Source organism: Scaptodrosophila lebanonensis, unplaced genomic scaffold, assembly GCF_003285725.1.
Source record: "Scaptodrosophila lebanonensis strain 11010-0011.00,11010-0021.00 unplaced genomic scaffold, SlebRS2 tig00000118-arrow-arrow-pilon, whole genome shotgun sequence".
Lineage (NCBI taxonomy): Eukaryota > Metazoa > Arthropoda > Insecta > Diptera > Drosophilidae > Scaptodrosophila > Scaptodrosophila lebanonensis.
Genome location: NW_022060578.1, coordinates 744,583 through 764,743, shown reverse-complemented (window position 1 = coordinate 764,743; position 20,161 = coordinate 744,583). Strand labels below are relative to the sequence as shown.

The 20,161-nt window shown below is 42.2% G+C and overlaps 1 protein-coding gene across 1 annotated transcript; it reads right to left on the bottom strand.

The window, feature by feature from the left end:
- Positions 1-229: 229 nt before the first annotated feature.
- On the bottom strand, positions 230-10,357 carry LOC115628516 (protein nubbin). Its single transcript, XM_030524667.1, has 4 exons — positions 9,806-10,357; positions 5,748-5,792; positions 1,033-2,674; positions 230-522 (listed from the first exon to the last, which is right to left on the bottom strand). Exons 1-3 carry the CDS (start codon positions 9,930-9,932, stop codon positions 1,110-1,112), a joined length of 1,737 nt encoding a protein of 578 aa, XP_030380527.1. The 5' UTR covers positions 9,933-10,357; the 3' UTR covers positions 230-522; positions 1,033-1,109.
- Between the last annotated feature and the right edge of the window lie 9,804 nt (positions 10,358-20,161).

Below are 20,161 nucleotides of genomic sequence, written 5' to 3'. Positions count from 1 at the left end.
GTTTATTGTTAAGCATTCAATTAAAATACAAATAAATCTTTAATTGATTATCACAGTATTTACGCAAAAATAAATATACTTAAATGTTTGATGGCTTAAAGGTTAAATTATATATATGAAATGATTTTTATTACATACATGTATACTTGTATTTTTGTTGTTATTCGCTATAAATGTTGACTTCGAAACAGCTAATTGTTATGTACACAGAGAGACGTCTAGGGTTTTTGTCTAATATTTGAAATCTGCCTAAAAATTGAAAGTCGTTGTCTAACGAAGCAAAACATTCAATTTTTATGCAAGTTTCTCAATTGCATAAATGTCGGTGCTCAAGGGAACTGAACGCAGTTCTTTTGAGCAGCGATTTTAAGCTGCTTTTTGTACATACAATACATTGATATTGGTATTCCGTTAAATTTAAACATAAACAAAAGTGCGGTTACAAACCATGCGGCTCCGGGCTAATGAGCCTCACCAAATTGGAAAATTATGCTAGTGTTTGATGTGTTTGTGCTTTTGAACCTGCAAAATGAAACAGAAAGAGATAGGAAATGGCACCTGGTTAGAGAGTTTGGAGATAGATAGGATCTAAGCTTATCAATAACATAAGTCTTCATCTTGACCCTAAAACTCTAGATTCAAAATTCACCTAATTTGCCAAAGCATTAGCTAACTTTTCAAAAATGTGCCTCACTAAATCAATAAGAAAGCACGTCAGGGTCGCCAATCTTGGCATGAAGCAGGCTAAGTTTATTAACCTGATTATTTTATATGGCTATTATAGGAACGATATCGTAGCCATTTAGAAGTTTTATAATGTCTCATTAAACCCTCATCAAAATTGCTTCCCTATATCATATAGATACCAAACTAGCAATTGGTGTCTTTTTATTCGAAGTACTCTGGCAGTGCTTTCGTCTTGCTATTCTTAGAGCTATACATTAATAAGTATAGTAAATGGGCTACATTTCCATCATTTTATTCTCCGAAAATCTAACCCATTCTTAGGAGAAAATAAAGTTCTTGACATACCTTGTCTTAATTCAAATAACGCTGCTCTGGATGCCTGCTCCCCAAACGGCACTAGATTTTTTAATCTATGGCCCCACCTAGTGCATCATGTAGGGCGCATCATCGTCGTCAGCACCCGTTGGACTGTCCAGGGACGGATTTATGCGCTTTTCCTTCTGGCGCCGATTGCAGAACCACACGCGAACCACCTCCTTCTCCATGCCCAAGCGATCGGCCAGTTGACTTATTTCTTCGCTCGTCGGCTTTTGATTAGCCATGAACGCCTTCTCCAGGGCCCCGCGTATTGTCGTCTCTATGGATGTGCGCTTCTTGCGGCGCCGTCCAATTATCTCGGGCGTGGTGACTGTTGCTTGCAGTGCAGCTGGATCGAAGACACCGCCTGTTGCCTGTATCGTGCGATCGGCATCGTCCAGCCACTTTTGCAACAATGGCTTCAGCTTGCACATGTTCTTAAAGCTCAGATTAAGCGCCTCAAACCGCGAGATGGTGGTCTGCGAGAAATCATTGCCATAGAGCTTGCCCATGGCCAGACCAACATCGCCCTGCGTAAAGCCCAGCTTAATGCGTCGTTGCTTGAAAGTCTTGGCGAACTGTTCCAGCTCCTCGAGATCAGTTGTTTCCTCAGGTGAGGGTTCGCCGGCAGCACGAGCATTGGCCACTGTCTTGGGCTGATGTGGTGTCTGTGTTCCGCTCGTCGGCGTGCTGGGAGTGAGCAGGCCGCTCATCTTGAGGCTAATGGCTGAGTTTGGCGGTGTGATCTGCAATTGTTGTTGCTGCGCTGTCGTATGGATGTGGGACATCGACAGAGAGAGCGGGGAGCTTGCAGGACTGTGCACAGGACTACGGTGCATATGGGGCGTGGAGCTGCGTAGCTCTGGCTTTGGTTTGCTTAGGGGTAGTGGCTCGTCCATTTGCATTTCTTCGTGCCGCTGCTGCTGCAACTCCTGCTGCTTTTGCAGTGCCTGTAGCTGCTGCATGGCTTGGCTCAATGCCTGCAATTGGCTCTGCATGAGGAACTGTGCAGCGGCCATTTGTGTGGTCAGGGCAGGATCATCCTGGGCCACGCCCAGTGATCCACTACGCAGCAACTCCATATAGCTGCTGAACTGCTGCTGTAGGGCTCCCTGGCGCTGCTGTAGTAGTTGCTGGAATTGCGCAAAATCTTGTGGCGAGATGGCAGCACCCGCGAGCAGCCCCGGATTTGTGAGTCCCAAGCCCGCAGCCGCAAACTGTGCCTGGGGGGATGAAAGACCAGGAATGGCCAAAAGTGGGGAAATACCACTAGCCACTGTGGTGGCTACAGCCGCTGCAGCTGCCGCCATCGATGTGGGCACGGGTGATGGCACCATTGGCGCGGGCGGGGGAGGGGTGAGGTTGGGTGTAAATTTCACCGACGTTGCGGGTGACTGTGTGCTGTGACGAGAGTTGTCGCTGGTTAGGTTCAGGGCACCACCGTTACCATCATCCTCGTCCTGCTGCTCCAACTTTTGCTGCTGTTCCTGAAGAACGTGTAACGGGTGCGGTTGCAGTACGCCGTGTTGACGCTTGTGCTGTCCCGACAGCGACAGCGCCGGACTCAGGGGAGAGCGGCACCGATCGCTGGATGTTCCCATACTCGAGTTGTTGTCGTCGCAGTCTGAGGCTGCAAAGAAACATAGATGATTTAAATTCTGAAATGCATGTTGTTTGCAAGACTAAGAAGTACATATTAGACCAATGGGGACTAAAAGGATTCTCTGTTATGAGGATAGTTTGGATGTGTTTCCAAATCTGCCTAACCCGGTCCTCCTATATGCTCATTTTCTACTTTTCCCTATTTATTTACTTTCCATCTCCCCTTTTCAGAGTCTTCATAAAGATGCTTAATGGTATTTGCACATGCCACGCGCGTTTATTGAAAATCTGAAAACTGTCCATTTGACTCTTCATAAAAATTCAACTTAGGCCTAAGTAACCCCCCACCCGTCCAGGACGTCGTTTTGACTGACCATGTCCTTTGCATAAATTTAGCATGCTCGGTGGGTACGATGGGCTCCGAGAAGTTTGATGCGGCAGAGTTTGTATAATTTTTGTTCAATTTCATAGTCCGTTGAGTTTTGGTGAAAGGCTTTCACGTGACCAGGCGTACGACGCGCCCACCCAACGACTCGTTCAAATACATTTTGCTATTTTATTATGCGAAAATGTGCACACGTCTTTCCCCCAACCACAACTACAGCCACAACCACTACCACTACCAACACCGCCACCGCCACCGCCAGCGCCACCGCCACCATCTCCCTAACTTTGTTACGGATCGACCGACCATAGTTTACATAGTTCACCTTGAGTATACTACATCAAATGGAATTCTCGTGTTTTCTTTCCATTTCTTCGGTGCTCCACTCGCTTTGTGCCTTGCGCCTTGCTTTCAAGTGCCATTTTAGCATTTCAAATGGCTCGCCTGTTGGCGCTCTTAGCTGGCACACACGATTTGTATAAATTTGCTATTTGTATGCATTTTATATGTGAACTCGGTCGAGCACAAAAGCAGCAGAAATAGGACTTTGGAAATTGGAAGCTGGGCGCATTTGTATGTGAGTGTGTATGTGTGTTTTTGCATTTGAGCCTGCCAATTGATTTGCAATAATATTTAAATTTGCCACTATATTTTGGTAAAGCCTCACTTCATGCTCGAGCAGCGGCCGCCACCCCCGAGTCCGTGCATGGCAATCAAAAATGTATTGTTACCCTTTTTCACACACACACACACACACACAGACACACACAAACACCCACAGATCCTGCTCCTGGCTGCTGCTGGCTTTGATGTGCTCCCACATGCAGATGCTTGTACAAACGTTTGGTCAGCTGTGTCCGTCGCACGTTTAACTTCCCCCTCCGAAAGGCCCTTCCAAATTTTGCATATGTTTGTTGTGGTTACTTTATGACTTGGCATGCTAGCTCTCTGGTGGTTGGTACGTGAATTTGATGACTTATTCGCCCAAGTTGGCCCCAAAGATGCTTCGAACACTCGTATAACTGGCTACCCTTTGGCATCTTCCACATATGCATCGGCCGACTGTCTGGCTACGTGCGGGTATTTGGTATTCAGATGATGTGCAAATTCGATTTGTTTGTGTTGCCCCAATGGTGTGTGTTGGAGATGGCCAGAGAACAGTGGCGGAGGAGTTGCGGGAAACTTATCTACCAATTTCCGCCAAACTTAAAATCGAAATCTGTGGGAGTATCACTAATTTCCGACAAATTCACAATTCAAATCAAGCAATTAAAAGAACAACTACTTAGCCCTTTATTGCCATATTTTTACTCTTTACAAAAAGTATACACATCTATCATTTGTATGCCACATCCATTAGAAAGTAAAGTACATTCTTGATCAGGGTTTTCAAGACTCGCCTAATGCCGTTTCAAATGGAATCCTGTAGAACGACGCCCCTGTCGAGCTAGTGAACCAATAAAAACCAAATGGTCAGTTAGACTGCATGTCTTACCACTGCCCCCCAGATTTCCGCCCACGTTCACGGTCCCGTAGCCGAACGGCATAATTTTTGCATAAAATATATGTAAATATGTTCGAAAATGCGGAGGTGCAGATAGAGAAAGAGAGAGAGAGAGAGATAAACGCGAGTGAGAGAGATAGAGAGCTGAAAGGAATCACTGCAACTGTGTCCAATAATATGAAAATTCAAATCAAGCCAAATGCTGTCAATAAAAAGGGAGAACTCTATATAAAAAGGCTGTTATCCACTCTCTTTTCGGCTAAAAGGGACAAGAGCATGACTAACGAAGACCGAATGTGGAAGAAGTGTACACACACACACACACACATACGAGAACAGGATGATGATGTTTCCTTGCAATTTGAAAAGTGTGAATTGCAAATTTTACGCATTTTGGATAAAAACGAGTAAAGGCCGGGATGGAAACAAGATATGAATAATAATGAGTTGATGTGCCAAATGATGTGATTTTCATATCTATGCAGTCCCTAGAAACTACATAACTAGTGTTTGGCTCTTTTACGAGTGTGTATCTTGATTTGTGTATATTTTTAACCAAATGACTTTAAATCAATTAAAATCTTTCCAACGATTGTCTCACACTTAGCTCCCAGCCAATCGCTCTGAAGGGAATCCAATTTACACGACTATTGTTACCTAATGCGCCCAACCCGAACTGTGTAATTAGGAGGCTGTTAGGGCAGGGCGCTCACGCATTTAATAAGACATCAAAATCAACTTAAAGACGCTGTTCTCGGTCTTGGGATTGTCGCCTAAATCACAAACACACTCACACACCATCTCCCGAAAGGGCTGCGTGCGACAAAAGTTTTGTCAGCCTTCTGTGTCTGTCCCTAGCAGTGACGCGTGGCGCACGGGTGTTGGACCTCTGCCATAGTTCCATAGTCAGGGCCTGTTGACAGGCAAGGGTTGCTGCTTGGCACTCGAGCACTCTGTTTATTGTCTTTGTAATATGAAAACGCAGCCTCAATGAAAACATTCGAATGATTTAGTGAAATGGATGCGGCAGAGCAGCGGGCAAGCAGATGTTTCACAGTCCGCTACAGACACAGACACAGATACAGATACAAAGTGGACAACTCGTAAATCTAGCATTGGGGTTAGTTGGGTATAATAGTTGGACAACAGCTGATGTCTTAATGGACTACCACTGGCTTAGCATAGAGTTCAAGGGAAGGAGTTGGGACTTACCATTCGATTGCAGCGGCGACGGCGAGCGCGACAGGCGGCTAATATCTGCAATGAAAAGTAAGAGAAAAATATCGTTTAGTGGAAATTCAATGCACTTAAAGTCCAGACCACTAAAACGGCACGGAGCAGACGACACACGTGTCGAACATAAAGCGAATCGAAAGCACACAAATACTCCTATACGAGTATAGTAGTATAGTATGTATTTGTAACGAAATTTTCAACGTTTCTTTACGATTCGGGCTTAATATACAAATCGATACATTTTAGCAGACTGACCAAATGGCAGTCACAGGGGCATCCATAGAGCAGAAGCACATGCGGTGCTCACGTCGCGACAGCGGCGCTAAAAGCAACAGCGCAAATGCACACATAAAAGGATATTTTTATAGTCCTTGCGTGGCAAGGAAAAAGTGAACACCTGGTGCTGTGCTGGTGCATGCATATATACTTGTATGTACAAGTATGTACGAGAGTATACTCGTATGTGCTGCCAATGGTCAAGCGTTTGGGGCTCGATTTGAATTCGGAATTTGTTTGTGGCAGCAGCATTTGCTGGCTTGTTGGCATTTTATGATCGCACAAATGGGAAAGGAGTCCAGGTCTTCCGGCTAATTTATGTTGCAACGACTGGACTGCAAAACAGTCATTCTGGTGTTGACCTATGGATGACTAATCAGTTAGATAAAGAAACGATATTGATTGAAAATAGACTACCTAATCAAAGCTGCTTCGGCTGACAATCTGAACTCCCACCCGACCTTGAAGAAATGACTTCAGGCTATTGGCCGATATATTCTACATCATCTGCTGTCGTATCTGCCTTAACCGTGTACAATAGTCGAGTATTAAATAAATAAATATGTATGCACATATATTGCGTCACTTTCATCATTTCTCCAGAAGTTCGCTTTAGTTGTCCCTCATAGCTGCCCCACATACTCCGAGGCACGCGTGCCACGTCTTGTCGTCACTAATTAAGCTGCAAAAGACGGTCTGACTGCCGAACCAGCTCTAGCAGAAGTGCCGCTCGAGCTAAAGTGTTGAGTCTCAAATGAAGGCGGATGTGGCATATGCGCCGTGTCCGTAGCACCAATCATGGTGCGCCACTTAAAACGACAGCGGCGGCGACGAGGGCAGGCAAACAAATTCTCAAAACAGCGTTAAAATGCCACATAAATTATTGTTACTTTTACTTTTGGTCGACGCTGCACCCCCGCTTGCTATTAGTTCATGGAGCGCGTGCCCAGCACGGGCCAAAATACTCGTACATACGTATGTATGTGTGTGTGTGTGTGTGCAACACCTCCAGCTATTGAACCAAAGGACCATTTGGTCATTTTAATTAAGAGTGAATGGCATTCTGGGTGCAAGGGATGGTGGCGTCAAATTTTAAATAAAACCCGATTTTGCAACTAAAAACCACAAGCAGTTGCCACCCCGCTAGGCCGAAATTTAGAATTATGTGGAAATGGCCTCGAAAAATTCGCAGCGGGTGGTGCTTAGATAGACAGACAGACAGACAGACTCGCATATTACAGCTATACAGAGATACTTTTCACTCTGGCAGATATTTCTGCGTATGCCAATCCGTCGACTGCCACACAATTAGTCAATGACCCCGTGAGTCGTCGGGGTGTGGTGGATGTCCGGGTGGAGGTGGGGGTGGCCTACGCAGCTAGTTGTGAGGAAGTGGAAGCTGCGGACACATATACTTGTACGCACATATACGCGTATATACACGCACACAATCACTACCGGCACACACATCACGTGCGCAGACAGACTGACTATCGATTGAGTCGTCGTCCTCATCAACTCGCAGTGGTCGTGGTCGGTCCCGTCCCGTCCCGTCTGCTGTGGAGTCGGAAGCTGCGTGTTTTGAACTCTTGACCCCACGCTCAATGTCTACAGCCGAATTTTGCGTGTGCATGTGCGTGTAGTGTGTCTGTGCTTTGGGCCTTTTGTTTTACATGAATTTTCGTAGCAAAACAAAGAAACCCAGAGAGCAAGACTTTGTGGTAAAAGGCACAGAGAGATAGAGCTAGAGAGGAGAGAGCGCTTGCACAATAATAAGAAAGTCATTTAAACATTGTCGACATTTAGGCACAGAGCGGCCAGTCTGGGGTGATATGTACTTGTATACTTATATTCATTAAGTATTGCCTCTGGTACGCTTCTTTGTTCCATTAAAAAGGCTATAATCGTTTTCGTAACCCCCGAATTTGCAATTTGCAACAAAAAATGCAGTCTGGTTTTTGCTTGTCAGCTAGACTCATCTTTGATGAGCTCATGGTGAGCCATGACGAAAAAACCCGTGTGGAATTGTCGTCAATAGCCCATAATCTCCTAACTAAATGTATTTGTTTAAAACTGATTGGCATTCTGAACAATCAGCTAATTTATTATAATCGACACCATGCCATAGTGACGAAATTTGTTTATTGGCCCAAGAGTGCTTCGTGAGTTGAGTTGAACTCATATTAATGTACGCGCAGGTGCGCAGTTGTTTTTATGGATCCATAGCAGTTGATAAGCCCAAAATAGGATGTGTGATAAGACATGCGGTCTTACTAGCACAATAACATCATCAGAAACTTAAGTCTCGATAACTCATTTGTCACGTGCCCGTGAAAATTTGAAGAAATTTAAATAGATGCAACGTAGGCGAATACTTTCTATGTGTAATTACTTGTAGGGGACACTAAGTGCTTGGTTGAAATACGTAAACCTTACATTCTGAAAAGCCCTGCCTTTCCCTATATTTGTTCTTCCCATACATTCAACTCCGTACCATCTACGTGGAGAACATTATCTTGAATTTGCGCGAGCACCAATAACCTGGCACGAAGGTGCACCAGCTGTGTAAGCCATTCACAACAACAACAACAAACCAATCATTAAATAAACCGATATTACGCATGTTCCAGTAATAGGCGTCTATGATTTTACTATTTTTCTTTGCTATGATAAGCAACAATTTATAAGTATTGTTTACAACAGGTACCGGCTCTATCGAGCACCACCAGCTGACCGTTTGTAAACGTCTTGTGCAAGAACTGCGCCCTTAGTGTAAGTTTTATGTAAGCATGTCTCCTAACTAGGTCGGTTCTCGATGTTAACTATATAGTGGTATAGCAGTTGATAATTTACCTTCCCTTGTGAAGTACTTCTGTCTTATTATAGAGGCTTGCAACTTATAGAATTGTATTCAAATTTTGTGTATACTTTTAATCCAAGAAAAAATTTTAATCACCACATTAATATTATGTATGTGACAGAAAGGATGACAATGGCCGGACGATTTGAGATAGACATAGTTATACCATCCGTTGCATAAAAATCAAGAATTTTTCAAACACACGGCACCAAATGAAGGACTTCTCTTATGGCAGAGGAACGAGCAGAGCTCATTCACTAAAGATTTCGTAGGAAAACTTGGAAACTTGGTTTGTGATGAGCTTTTAATCATGATCCACTATATTTGAAAGGTTCATCCAAATCGGTATACTAAGCCATATAGCTTTTGTAACAACAATTGGTGTTTAAGTTAAGGTTTATTTTATTTTATTTGAGGTGCGGGCTTTATTTTTTTTTATCAGCTTTCCATTTCTGGTCAAGGTCTTATTTTTGAATATGAATCTTCTAACTACTTGCTTTATGTTTGATAATTATGCTAGCATAAAAAGTTAAAAAATGTAGAGTATTGTAACTTCGACAAAGCTGAGATCAACTTTCCGTGGTTAATTGGTAAACGTGAGTCATGTGTGATTAAATGCTGTTAAATGTGGAAAATACCTAAATTACTGCAGAGATTAGATACTCGAATATGTATAGTATGTAGCTACTACTTGTATATACTCGTGTGTGCATATGTCATGCATGTATAAATAAGAAGATGTGTAGAATATATAGCGTATTAAAATATTTCTCAAAAAATTCGTATCACTAGAACATTGAATTGTTTTTTAAGCCCAAGTAGTATTAAATAAGCCGCAATAACTTCCCGAATTGAGGTGTTTTAAAAAAAGTACTAGGTGGTTAATTAATTAACTTACATCGATTTTGCATAATGTGCACTGCAGCGTCTCGCCCACTGGCCGGCGTCTTCAGCAAGTCTCGCTTCAAGGAATTGTTATTATCCTCGGGACTAGCTGTGTGCCAACGTAGCTCCGACATAACCATTTTCACAAAGATATATAGATATGATTGGAAATTTGTTGAATGTTTTTATTCCTGTTAGCACGAATGTTTTTTGTTCTTTCTTTCTACTAGTATTTTGCCACAATTTGCACTTGAAACATTTCACTTGGTTAATGTTTTTGCATGAATATAGTATCTTGTAATCTATGTTGCTTGATTAGAGCGCCGGGCACCAGAAACTTGCGTCCAAACGCGTTCGTGTTTCGTGTGAAACTAAACAGAGCAAAGGAGTCCTAGCGACAGGATAACTCTTGACGTTGCGCTATGAATGATGCGGCCAGACTAACGGATAATCACTAACAGGCACATGTAGCTAGGCCGAGTTTGAGTTGTAGATGTTGTTGGTGCCCTGCTGATGATGAACGGGCGCTGCACTGCCGACGGAACGCTTCACGCTGCGTCGTTTGTGCCCTTCTCGCTCTCTTCGCCTATCTTGCGCTCTCCCCTGCTTGTCGTTCTTGCTGATGGCTCTTGGTCCTTAATGCTTATTGCACTCAAAACACTGTGGACTAGCCGGCTTATTTGAGTGAAGGTTTTCCTCACTCTGAGTGGGAAAATAGTGATTTTCCACCCAAAACGTTAAGAAATCGAATCTCAGACAGCAGTCCAATGTTGAATTGGGAGAAGGGGAAGTTGTTTTTTGCCACCCCACTGATAAGGGTTGATTTCCTTTTTTTACAATGCGCAACACACATAAACACAAATAGAGTTGCAGAGGCGCGCGCACACGCTTTGCGTATAAAAAACCGTTTACGTTCACGTTGAATTACTGGTATAAAACGCAACAATAAAATCGGCGGCCCACTGCTGCTGCTGCTGCTCAGAACGGTTCGCTCCACAAGAGTCGGCGTATAACTGGTTTCATGTTGGCGTCGCAACTGCACTCGAAGCCGTCAGCAAGACAGGCGAGCGAGCGAGCAGCGGCGAATGAGCGCCAACGAGTGCTAAGCTCCCCAGTTACATATACTCGTACTCTGTGTGTGTGTGTGTGTGTATGTGTGTGCGTGAGTGGATTGTGGTGTGAGCAGTTCAGCACTCATACACATGCACGCACATTATTTACCGTTCTTTGCGCGTTTGAATATCTGTTAGAAATGAGTTCCACACACAAGGCATGTGTGTTTATGTGCTTATGTGTGTACTTCCCCATTTCTTATTCGAAATCATTGTGGATCGTACAGACGCTCCGTCTCATTCGCCAAGAGGAGAAGTATGCGCTCACTCGTCGTTCGTTTACGAGTGAGATTGAGGCTGTTGAATTTGCATTTGCCGCTATGCATGTGTGTGTATGTATGTATGTATGAGCATGTGTGAGTGTATTGTAAATGCGCGCGCTCCAACATTTTATACGTTTTAAAATTTTACTACAATGTCGACGTCGCGACGTCGCAATCGGTTCGTGCGCTCGGCTTTGCCGTCGTTGGGCTCCATTGTGTGTACTTTGGATCGGAGTGTGCATATATATTTGTGTGTGTGTGTGTATATGACCATGCGTGCGCTTGTTGGGGGTGTGGCTTAAAATTTAAATTTGGATTTCAAATGTATTTTATACACACATCGGCGTTGGCCTCGGCCCCGGCGTCGTTGGCCACTGTGTCTGTGTGTGTATGCATATTTTTTTATGATTGGCGCACACGCCTGAAACATAGTCAAAACCTTGCGCATGTAAGCATATGTATGTATGTGTGGATGTGGTGTGTAGCTCTGTAAGTGTGCGTTATGACTATGTAAAATATTTTAAAGCTACGTCGATGATGACTGCGGCACCATCCTGCCAGCCATTTTGGCGCTGCTTTGGTTTTTGGGCCATTGTGGTTGGTATTGACGTTGACGTCAGTGGCAGAGGCACTGGCACTGGCAGCGGCAGCGGCAGCGCCGATATCCACCTATTCTTTATTGTTGCTCTTCGTATTTTCGTTATTGTAAGTCTTGGTCCTGGTTCTGTCTGGTGCCGCTCTCTCATTCACACAAACTCGCACGAACCACACACACAGTTTTTCTATTCATATATGCAGCTTGCCGCTGCTTCGGTCGTTGTTTTTGCCATGTAGACTGGCTTCCGACCACCCATGCACCAGCCGAACCCCACCTCCATTTTGGTGGTAGTCTGTTTGTTGGATTTTATTTAGTTATCGCTTCCTTTTTCTAAGGTTACTGTCGCAGTTTCTGTCAGGGGCTTTCACTTCGTTAATTATGATGATTTCTTTGCATTTAATTTTTTATGTATATTGTGCAATGATGAGAGAAAGTATTGGAATGGAGTGTACACGCATACATATGTATAAGGGTATTATGAAATCGTTCATAGTTTTTGTAAAAACAAAAAGCAGGTTTTACAAAAGATATCTCTTGATTAATGCAAGGAAAATCGTTGTAGAGGGTAGTTCAAACTGTCGATCTGACCAACATAAAATCCACATACATATACTTGTAGCTCTCATTGGACCGATTTGGGCAAAAAACACTCTTATTTGAGTTATATAGTGAACTTTTAAGGATATCGGAATCGCACGCACATATTATGTTTGTGAAGATATCTTCAGCGAGTTTGTCTCACATTAATACATACAAATTTTGGAAATCCTCAAAAGGAACGATTGGATTAGGTATATAGGAGTCGAGCGGGGGACTTTGTCATTTATTTCTTACCGAACTTAATTAAATAAAAAGTCAAGCTATGGCTTAAATATGTACATACTATATATACATAGGTACAGATATTCAGAACACGCATGTGGGCGAAATACCAAAAATATCGTACAGACCCTCGACCGAAAATGTTGGTAATAAAAAATGTTGGGAAAAATTCAGGTAGATATTCACTTTTTATGTATGCTCTAACTATGGAGAAAATAACCAAAATAGTTACAAAGTCGTAAAAAGTCGCATCGTGAGTAACAGTCAGGTACCTAAAAAATCGTACAAATTCATTTGTCCTGCCGCACGATGCCCAGTGCTTCCGTCAGTGATAACCACCTAAGGCTTTGGGATTCTGTGCCCAACTCATGGTTTTCGCGCTCTTTGCATTTTTTACGACGCGCACAAGGGACAAGACTGAGGTTGTAAATTGCGGCGATTTCCACGTAAATCATAAAAAATTTAGATACGTTATGGTACGAGTATCTTTTCCTGGCTGACATTGAACCTTCAGCAGCATCCCTTCAGCGTATGGGCTACATGTTAATTAGTCGAAACGCTTACTTCTTGCCGATATGCTTGCCGCCTGTCAAACGAACTACTGGTTTTGAATGCTCTCACGTTCGCAAAGAGTTGTTAAAAAGGTCACGCCAATGGCGTTGACTTGCTGACCGTTTGACTTTTGTTCAACCTACTGCGTTTGTTCACGAAAAACTATAGGTTGCTATGGACGTCCTTGCTTGAGTTCGTTGCTGGGAATTACTAAAGTCAATGTAGGCAAACATCATAAAGGTAGTTTAAGTAAGCAAAGAAGAGTTAGGCACTTCAAGAGGCAAACTCCAGTTTTATTATCGCAGCCGGAAAATATAATAAATGAAGGGGTCAAGGAAAAGGGAAATTATGATGTACACAAAACGCTGTCTCTGCTATCTATTTATAGAAAAACAAAGTCATAAAATTAGATAAGGCTGCACTGTACTGAGATGGGTTTTTAAATTTGGGCTAAATTAATCAGAAATAGCTTCTTTCGGAAGCAATTCTCAACATTTAACCCACGAGAGGCATCTAAAATTTTATTGATTCCATTGCTCTTACATAGCTGAGCAGATACATTTTACACAACCCTCTTATATTGCATTTCAAAAGTATAGTTGCAAACGGATTTACCTTAAGGATCGTGAGAAACTCTCGGCAAAATCAACGATAACCTTAAATATTTTATCTGAATGGCGCATAAATCACCAACCACTATGTTTAGCTAAGCATAGTAAAAAATGTAATTAAAAAGGTATTGAAATACGGAAAGAAAGTTCCTCAAACCACCCCTAAAAAGGCAAGAGAAAAATTTCATGCTAAAAATTGCATAAAAAGTGGAAAAATAAGAATGCAGTATAGGTAAAAAGGCTCCTTCTTGAGTAACGGTCCAAGATGGATATGCATATTCAGAGGCAGCTACCTGAGTGCCTAAAAAGTGTCCCGTAAATTGTCCTTTACACTCACACACAATTGCTTGTTGTACTTTCAGCTGAAAACTACATTGCTCTGGGGTGTCAAATGCTGCTGGAAGCGTAACGTTTTTTTCCTGCGACTCGTTAGTGTTCTGCTCGGTATGCCCGTAATTTCTTTGTTTGGTTTCTTTTTATACACTTTCTTATCGAGACGGGTAGACAGCGAAATTGATTTCTGTTTTTTACCCCAAAAATACATATACAATTTTTTTTTTTTTTGGTTTTGCTTTGTGTGCAAAGGACATACATAAAATTCAAGACGTCATTGAATTCCATCCGTGTCGTGCTTCGTCATGTTACGAAACAAAAGACTGCGAGTGCGAAATCAAAAATGTCATTCGAGTTTTGTAAAAAAACAGACTCGAGCTCATATATAATTTTTCGTTCGCCCAAAATGCCCAGAAATAGTAATTTTGGCAACAAGCGAAAATTTCTGTTTATAAATTCAAATCGGAGGCTGATCTATAGAATGGAGTAGTATGAAATTATGCTCACCATCCTGGCCCTGTAATTTCAGACACTGCTTCACATCGGGCATGCCTTGGGAGTTAGTGAAATGCCCCGAGAGTGGCGCAGCTCTTGTAGCTCGCTTCCCATGCTCCCTCAGCTCCTCGAAGTTCTCTGAGAGCTCATCAGCTTTCAAGTTGAAAGGCGACATGTGCCCCCTACTGCTGACCTGGTCCTGCGGGCGTTTTAAGTTGTTTGCTTGCTGCTCAACATATTCGTCGCACGGTTGCAGCTTTAATTCGAGCGTCAGCTTCTGTCGCTTCCCGGATATGTTGGCACTATTTTGCTTATCCTCCTCGCCGGACGGCATCTCACCGGACGGGGCTCGGATCGCACAGCTCTGATTTTTGCTGACGTTGCGCGTATTTGTGTCAATAGCACTCGGTAAAGTTTGCTCGTCATCGGACGCATTCTTGCCATCGGTATGGTTGGCCGTTAGTGAGGCCAACACCCGCGTCTCTTCGTCCTCAGGTCGGCAATTAGCGTAGTTGGCCACGAATTGTTGACTTTTGAAATTGTCTGCCTCAAACTTGAAGTGTCGTGAGGGGGGCAATGGGAGCGCCTTCTGAGTTCCAACAACTGCAAGGAAGAAATTTGGAATGTGAGTCGCCATTTTATGGTAGGCTTTTCTATATTTTAAGTGGCCAATGAAATCAGTGGCCCTATCACATCCAAAGGGTTGAAATTAACATAAGCCTATGAGCACACATAAAAAGACCAATACACAAATCCAGCAACCCTTTTTTAACACTTCCTTCGGAAAGGGAACCGCCATTTAAATAAGCTGCGCATAAAAAACGTTCGCCTGCGTGTCAAAGTCAAGCCCAAGGGGGTTGATTTACATAAAAAAAACTCAAAGCACAGTCTTCATTTTAATATTTCCCCTGGGGTAGCTTCCAGCACCATGCGCAAACTCCTGGTGGTCGAGCATAAGGACACTGCTGGAGCCAGTGGCCCTAAAAAATGTGCCGCCAGGAAATTTCATTGGCTTAAGTGGCATGAAATGGCGCGGCATGGGGGCAGGGAAGGCTCAACGGAAAAATGGAAAATTTGGAAAATATTTGAATGAGAAAGCGTTGAAGTGAAGCTTAAGCCGCCAGCAGGACAGCATAGAGTAAAGGTGTTTGAAATGTGATTGAAAATTGTTGAGCAGCAGCTCATATGGAAGGAATTTTGTTAAATAGAAATTCAATTGTATCTCATGCGATATCAGCATCAACATATAGATAAGTGTATTTTCTACTAATATTTCCATTGCAAACAATAAGTAGGAGCTTGCATTATATAACTAAAGCGTAGGAGGACAAAGAAATTCTGATTCGCCATGAAACATTTGCAGACAAAACATAATCTGTTGATTTCTGATGCCCGCCTTTCGTTTGGCTTTTCAATGCAGAACGGTAGTTTCAAAACTAAAGGCAATATAAGCGGGAGTTCCCAGAAAATACAAAATCCTGACACCAAATGGCAACAATTAGGAAGAAGCGGGAGAACTAAGGCGCAACTGCCATAAATTTGTGTCAGAATGATTTTAATTAAGTACATAGCCAGTACGTAGCCAACGGACAATGGGGAACCTGAAAAGGCGAACCTGCAAAATCAAACGCAATCAAAAGTGTCCTTCGGCCAGGTGTAAATTTACGCAACGAAAGATCGAAGGAAGTGTTCCTTACTATGTGTTGGTGCATCCATGAATAGATGGCAGCAGACAAGTACCGCTAGCAGCGGCAACGGCAGCGGCAACGGCAGCGTGGGAACAGCAGCTTGCGCAAGACAGGGTCCGGGTCGGGGTTGATTGCGTTCTACTGCCAAAGGCCAGGACAAAGCCAAGATATTGCTGGTCCTGCACTGTTGCCAAGTACCAAGTGTACCAATTTGGCTTTGTTGGCCATGCTGGATGCACCCGCTGCGTATCGGTCTCAGTGCTGAATAGCTGCACACATCATCTCCATGATCGACAGTATTGTGCTCTTTATGAGCTCAGGTTTTGATTTACTTGCCCTTCACGCTACTCCCACTCTGTAAAATAAATCACTACGCATGCATCTAGTTGTCCTTTGACACTATTTCTTTGCAAAAATGAAAATTGTTCCCACTCTTTCACAAAGACACACACACTGTAGTTACCAAAATGCTTGCAACCGACAATAGTTTTGAGTACTATGCAGCACTTACATTGAACTAAAACAAAGCCCAATAAATTCAAATCTAACAGCTCTCGTTAAGGTGAAACAAGTTCTCAAAAATTCGGTAATCGATGTAGTTTCTTGTCTTCAAAAACTTGAGATTCAAATTCAATCTTCAAATTGTGTTCTATTATAAATCTACGTCCTGTACACGAAACACCAAGTGTATGTAACAGGCAGCGGGGGGTGTGGCACCGACAGCCATAAAAGCTAGTCTTACTCATAACCAAGTTTATTTCAAAATATGAATATATAGCCTCATTTGTTTATAAATCTTCCATAGGACCGATCGCTGGAAAAATCAAAGCTATTAAACTATTTTGTTTGTGAAGATAGCTAAGGATTTTGCATAGCCTATTGATATTTAATGCACAATGAATCTCTCATCGTTATTGCTGTTATTGGAATAATTGGTACAACAAAGATTTCGTAGTGGAAAATTTCATTCAGAGAAAACGGTGGACACAGGGTGGATCCGGCTGCTCCAACTTCAATGTTCTAATCGGCTTTAACTATTGGGGGTTTTTAATGGTGTTTTCATTGTGTTTAAAATGCTAAAAATGTTGATCACTGACATGCAAATACTCGTAGATCCAAAAGTTCTGGGCAGACTGGTCTCTGAATTGTGCACTAACATTTGGAATATGTTCCCAATAGAACAAATAGGAACGCGACGACATAGTAGATATCGTACACGAATATTCTAATTTATGCCTAAACTTCAACATTGTTGTGGGCGCTATGTTAGCCACGAGAGCGCCGGAACAGTGAGATCCAGAGACTGCTGCTGTTCGCAGTCATCTTCACATTATTTTTTCGATAGCCTCAATGTTATTGCACAGAAGCGGACAGTCAAACAAAATTCAATAGATTTGTTTTAACATTACTAAATTGACTAAATACTTACAACTAAATGATAGTAGTGGCTGAACTTTCCGCCACAGTAACACTTCTAATCACTATAAATGACGATAAAAATTCTCCATAAGCATTGTTTGAGACCGGACAATAAAAAAAACCGTTTTAAAGGTTAACATTTTAATGAAGTTTAATCAATAAGTTCAGGTATTCCTTTTCGATTTGAGCGCAAAATCAGTCATTTTATTCACCTGTTCATTTCGTTTATGAACGCTTCTTTTTACTCATGACCGATTTCATCACTTTGTTTAATAGTTTTTTAATTTTTGTCATTGTTTTCTAATTAAATAAATTTGAAACTTGAAATCATAATTTTAAATCTGTTGATTTATTTTAATGTTGTTAAGATTAGATCAAACGGCTGAACTAAATAAAATTAGTAGGGTGTGTGTGTAGATACATGTATATATTTATGGTTTTAACTTCCTTTACATTTGAGTTAACACAATGAATCATGAGGAAAAATAATATCCAGACGTAGTTGTAGAATTGGAGTTCGATACTGATCAAGAATAAATATACTTCGAAGAGTCTTCTAATCCTCCTTTTTATATCCCTACACTCGTTTTGTACAAGGTTTAACCAAATCGTTTGCTAACAAACCCTCCTCACGATACCGATTTTGTTCAAATAAAATGTAAATGCAATGAAATGACCGGATAAGAAATATTTTAATTTGTAATTGGTTAAAAACCGCGAGTACATACATATGTATATGCACTTCTGATTCCAATCGGAGTAGGTTTCTACTAAGCACATAGTTCCAACAGAAGTGTTCTACAAATAAGTTCAGAGTGGGAAGGAAAAACAAAAATTGGAAAAACAAATACTGAGACCTTCAGTACTGCTAGTGACTAATAAGCCACCTCTCGATTGCTTCGATTGCAATGTTGTTTAAAATTATAAACCCTGATCTAGACAAATTTAGAGGAATATTCTTCGTCTATTTGTTGTTTCCATCTGTTAATCTGTTAATACAAATTTCTAATTTGCCCGCAAGCTGGTGAGTTCAATTATTTGTGTCACATAACCGCTATAAGTGTCACGAGAGGAACACAAACAAACCCAACACTTTGCCGGCACCTTGTTGCTGTTGATGCGCTGCAGCAGTTGCGGCAAATGTTGCAAATGGTTGCGGTTGCAACGTACACGATGCAAAGCACTCATTTAAATAGCGCCTCGCTCTGTTTATTACCATTCAGCACGCAACGCACCAGCTTTTGCATATGCACCCACTCGACTCTACCCCTCCTCCCCCCCCCCTCCCCCCTTTCTCTGCAACACACCAACACACACACACACACACACACACACAATCAGTAGTGCCTGCACCGCAATTAGCGCTTTTAATTCCAGTGCCTACGTCCCTCTGTCTGTCCACATTAGAGCGCGCATTACACGCCTTTCTACACTTCGCTGCTCGTTTGCATAAATTGTGAGCATGCCTTCTCGCTCGTGCTCACACATTGGCGCTGAATTGGATTTGCATGCGTGCGGCTGCTGCCCCATTCCTCGGCTGCTCCAATGCGGACTGGTGCAGTGGCTCGAGACGTGTGAGTTGTGTGGTTGTGTGGTTGTGTGATTCTGTGGCTGTGTGGTTGTCTGCGCCTTCTCTTTGGGTTTGTTGCTTTTTGCGTTTTGTAATTGCAGCTGTTAAGTTAAAGTCGCAGGGAAAATCCGCACACATTTTTGAAATTGTATTAAGTTTGTTTCGTACTTTTGTTATTTGAATTTCATTAAATCCTGCGCTTGAGGTGAAAATGCGTTTGAAGCGCAGCCAAATGCGTGAATTCATCGTTCAGCCATCCGTGATATTGAAATCATAAATGGCAAGCGTTTCAAAAACTGAAAGCATTGTGTGTATATAAACAATACCTACACCACCCAATATATCCGACTTTCCATTAACAGAATCTCAAATTTTTAATATATTTCCCACCAACATTGTGTGATTTAAAATATTGTCGTAAAGTCGTGAAATCAACCCGCACTTTTTTTATGTGTTTTCTCCTACAAATTTTGTAAAAACAATGTGCCTGCTTCCATTAACGAAATACGTTATATTTGATCAACTAGAAGAGAAACATAAATAAATGACTTGGATAGAAAATCCGAAGAGGTTAAAATGTCACTAAAGCGGATTTTCTGCACCAATTTTTATATTTTTCTAGCAATTACTGTTACCCATTTATACAAAAAAAAAAACGTATTTTTTAGTGAAAAAATTGCGCCTTAAAATATTTGCAGCTGCTGGTCCGCAGATAAAAGGGGTGGGAATCGAACAGGCATGGAATTGGTTGAAGGGGCGAATGTTTTAAATTTCAACCCTATTTTGCATGAAGCGCAGATTTGACGACAATGAGCTAACCCAACATTTATATCGAATGATAGTCAGAAGCCGAACAGTTTTCTGAAAGGCTCCCACATGGCAGCCAATCAAAAAATGGCTGCAATA